Source organism: Musa acuminata, chromosome BXJ3-2 (genome assembly GCF_036884655.1).
Source record: "Musa acuminata AAA Group cultivar baxijiao chromosome BXJ3-2, Cavendish_Baxijiao_AAA, whole genome shotgun sequence".
Classification (NCBI taxonomy): Eukaryota; Viridiplantae; Streptophyta; class Magnoliopsida; order Zingiberales; family Musaceae; genus Musa; species Musa acuminata.
The window spans coordinates 5,426,270-5,430,391 of NC_088350.1; the positions used below are offsets into that span (position 1 = coordinate 5,426,270).

Consider the following 4,122-nt stretch of genomic DNA (forward strand, 5'->3'; position numbering starts at 1 on the left):
AAGAGAGGCATGAAATCAATCCTTCAAATAGAATATTCGATCATAAGAAATAGACTTAAAATAGATGCCTAATTCTTTCTCATACATAACTCTAATTATACAGAGTTGAGATATACAGATTGTAGGATTGTAATCTAGTAATTATTAGAACCAATAGTTGTTATGCTACAAGAGAAGCGTGAAGTCAATCCACTCTAAATGGAATGTTTGACCATGATAATTCGACATGAGATCGATGTCTAATTCTTTCGCATATGATTCTCTAGTACATAACTCTAATTATATAGGCTTGAGATTGATATTTATTTTTTTCTCGTATGATTCTCTCGTAAGTAGCTCTAATTATATAGAATTGAACCAATAGCTGATATGCTATAGGAGAAGCATGAAGTTAATCCACTTCATAAATTGAAGCATACAAAACAAAAAAAAATGTTTTAACTTTCGAACTCGTCGTGATATATTTAGTCAGAGATAATCATTAAATTGAAACAAGAATTGATTTCAAGATGATTAGAATGATTGTTATTTAATCATGAAGATGTATGTCAATGACAGTTACGATTCAACCATTTATGCTGACGTCGAGAGGTTGCTGCAATCATCCGAGGCCGAGCGAGGTTCGTATCGAGTTGGATGATCATTCGATAACATATGGGACTAACCAGATAGGATAACGTGTCAACAACTCGTCCATCCGTCCAAACCCACTTTCGAACCCACAAATTTAAATCAATTGATTTGTTTCTGTTTTCAGAGATGTTTTCTATTAATAAAACCCTCACAGATGTTGCAACTCCCTCCTGCTTTCCGAACCAAACATCTCACCGCCCAGCGCGACACCCCAACTTAAGAAAAAGGATGTCGTCTCCTCTCCCCCGTGGCGGTCAACTTTAACTCCAGTTACGCAAAGTGACCGCCCCACGTGCACTTATCATTGAGATGGGTAGACCTCATCACAGCCGTCGAAACCCTGATGACAACGATCGTCATTTGTTGAGGGCAAATCCGTCCGAGGGAGCCTTGTACTGGGGCCCTTCGCCGCTGATTTGACCTTCGAGACGATAATAGCGGGTTAAATTAGATAGCCCCAAAAGCCTTAAATCGGTGGGACGCGAGGGCAAAATGGTCAATATGGAAGGGGGGGAACAGAGAGTTGCGAGAAGGCATGCCTCAGCGGATTAAATATGGAAGCTGACGCTTGTCATGGTAAGGGATATATTACCACTGCTTCCTTCCTCTTTAAGAGATCCTTGGCTTTCCTCTCCGAAACAACCCATTCCCTTCGATCGAGTACCGACCGCTCCAAAATCTCTCTTGGATCGAATTTGGCGAGGTAAGAACACAGATGCGATCTCGTAATCTCGATTATTTCTTTTCCTGTTCGTCTTCATCTCGATCTCGGAACCATTTGGCGATGGTATCGGGCTTTTTTTGACTGATTCGATCGCTTTCGTAGCAGGCGATTTGGAGTGGTTGGAGATCGAGGTGGTTTGTGAGATTTGTGATGGCGATTTCGAACGCGGAGCGGGAAACCGCCGCCGCTAAGGAGGGAGGAGGGGAGAGGAAGCGGAAGCGCGGGGCGGAGAAGCCGCTGGCCAAGTGGAGGACGCAGGGCGAGCAGAAGACCTATTCCTCCAAGCTCGTCGAGGCCCTCCGCCGCGTCCGCCGGTCCTCCCCGGCGGCGTCGACGGATCACTCGCGCAGCCGCGCCGTCCGGGCGGCAGCGGACCGGGCTCTGGCGCTGGCGGCACGAGGTCAGACGCGCTGGAGCCGCGCGATCCTCTCCGGCCGGACGCTCAAGCTCAGGGTTCGGGCGCTGGCGCGGGCTGGCGGGCCGAAGTCCCTCGGCGGCGTCGCCACCGTCTTCGCCTCCCGTCCGGCGGAAAAGACGAAGCCGCAGGCGCTGGAGCAGAAGGCGAGGGTTCTGGGCCGGCTGGTTCCCGGCTGCCGGAAGCTGCCTTTGGCGACGATCCTGGAGGAGGCGTCGGACTACATCGCCGCGCTCGAGATGCAGGTGCGGGCCATGAGCACCATTGCCAACATCCTCTCCGCCGCAGGTTCGCAGCTGATGTGAGGTGGACATGATCGTCGGAGATCGTCGTCTTCTTTTTCCTACTCGTTTTTTTTTTTTTCTTTTTATTGCTTAGAATTGGCAATGTAATTTATTGTACATTTTTTTCGCCTACTCCTCGTTATTTCTGGTCTGGTTTTCCATGCGCTGTGAGAACCTTTGATTCGCTGTCGCTGGTTGCTCGATGGCGTTATGGTAAATAGATGAGGTCCTCCCTCTTTTCTACGCTCTTCGGAATGTGCTCCATGAGTCTATTATCATTTCCCACACATGCCATCCACAAGCACCTTTTCATTTCATCAGACTCGGTGAGACCCATTCCCTGTACAAATGAGGATAATGAAAAATATCCATTTGCAGATGGAAAGAGAAGACCCGCAGGGTGATACTTAGGAGAAAGGAGAGTCTTCTCTTGTCTCCATCGTTTTAAGTTGTGTGTAGTTGCTGGTCTTCGGAGTTCTCTCTTTCATGCTTTGATTTGAGTGACATGAGGACATGTTGTAGTTGATAGATTTATTATTAAAATGTATGTTTTTTCTTTTTTTTGCAAGAATCTCTTTACTACAATAAAGGGAAAAGAACATTGGATGGTTGGAAAAAAAAAAGAAAATTCGATATAGCGGAGATGAGAATATTAAAATAGATATATTATAGAAATATTTTATTAACAAAATATACTCTTGTTTAATTACACAATGAAAGTAGAAGATACTGTTTTGTTTTTAGAAATAATAGAAAATTTTCTGAACATTTAGTATTACTATAGATCCTGTTTTTCCTAAAAAAATTCAGATAATCAGAACATGATGATTTTTTTTTTGTTTTTTGGGTGAAGTCTAAAGAAACAAAAAAAAAAAAAGTGTGAATACCAGAGATAACATTAAGTGTGTCAACTGCATGGCACATGAGAGTAAAGTTAAGATCAGAACAAAGTGATCCAAAGTGTTATCATGGCTTCCTGGGGCACACGGTGTCCTTTCTCTGACTGTGGCTGCTGCCCGTGTTCAGGGCGTGAATCCATGAGGTGAACGTTGGAACAAGTTTTGCTGGCATAATTATAACAGACTTCACAAACCTTCAGGGAAGTGACGAGAATATGAGCTGTCACTTTAATGTTGTGGATGCGCTCCCCCAAGAAGAGAGGAGAGAGAGAGAGAGAGAGAGGAAAGATGGAGAAGAGAGAAGGGACAATGGAAAGTCGCAGGTGATCTGATGGTTGTGTCAGACTACAGCCCTCTTCGCAGTACCACGACCCACCCTACGTACCAGTGGATGTGATGCCACCATCGTTGATCTCCTTGGTGGGCTCTCTCACCCATACGTCGTTGATCTCCTTGGTGGGCTCCCTCCCACCCAAATAAGTATGACCTCCATCAATGTGGCCAATAATAAAAAAGCATGGTGTGATGGAATAGAACAGAAGTTGGGGGCCCTTTGTGTAGGGTTCTTTAGTACACATTTGGGATTCTTTTGCTCTGATTGCCAACAAGCTGACCCTGTGGGGGTGGGGACCATTGGAGCAGTGCTGGCCTGGCCCGACCATCGCCCATTTAAAGTGTGACTTCTTTTGGACACTCGTGTCTCTGATGTGGCAGCCTAGTTTCTAGCTCATTCTCAGTGAAGGTGGGTGCTCCTCTTTTGGAATATTGCTTCTGAAAGCAAAGCTGATCGACTAAAATGGTGACAGCCTCACATGGATGCATTGCCAGCTATTTGTTTGTAGTAGTAGCATATACCGTCTGTTCTACCCCTACTCTCCTTTCATTCTCTGGTAGCAACGCCTTGGTTAATTGGATGCTTCAAAGTGGCAACTGATGCATGCAAGAATGACCGATAAGCATGTTGCAAGTCATCATGACATGGTTCCTATTCTTGGCACCATTACTTTGTAAGAGCTGCTGCACCTTCGGTTCACATGGAAAGTTTGGCTCGTTCACTGGATACTCCTCTTTGCTAGATAAGATTCAGAGTGTCTGCAAATTGTGAACCTCATCATCCTTTCGCTACCCCTACAAATCTGTAACATCACAAAAATCACTCCTCTTACA

The 4,122-nt window shown here is 45.3% G+C and overlaps 1 protein-coding gene across 2 annotated transcripts; it reads left to right on the forward strand.

Moving 5' to 3' along the window:
• Nucleotides 1-1,213: 1,213 nt before the first annotated feature.
• LOC135630844 (transcription factor bHLH149-like) lies at nt 1,214-2,299 on the forward strand. Of its 2 annotated transcripts, none has more exons than XM_065138081.1 (2): nt 1,214-1,336; nt 1,463-2,299. In XM_065138081.1, exon 2 carries the CDS (start codon nt 1,508-1,510, stop codon nt 2,075-2,077), a length of 570 nt encoding a protein of 189 aa, XP_064994153.1. In that variant the 5' UTR covers nt 1,214-1,336; nt 1,463-1,507; the 3' UTR covers nt 2,078-2,299. The 2 variants fall into 2 exon arrangements, with proteins under 2 accessions (XP_064994153.1, XP_064994155.1); XM_065138083.1 differs by having other exon boundaries at nt 1,219-1,336; nt 1,460-2,299.
• Nucleotides 2,300-4,122: the final 1,823 nt, after the last annotated feature.

What these genes read in the sequence shown, in the direction of transcription:
- LOC135630844 (XM_065138081.1), top strand. Translation starts at nt 1,508, where the DNA reads ATGGCGATTTCGAACGCGGAGCGGGAAACCGCCGCCGCTAAGGAGGGA.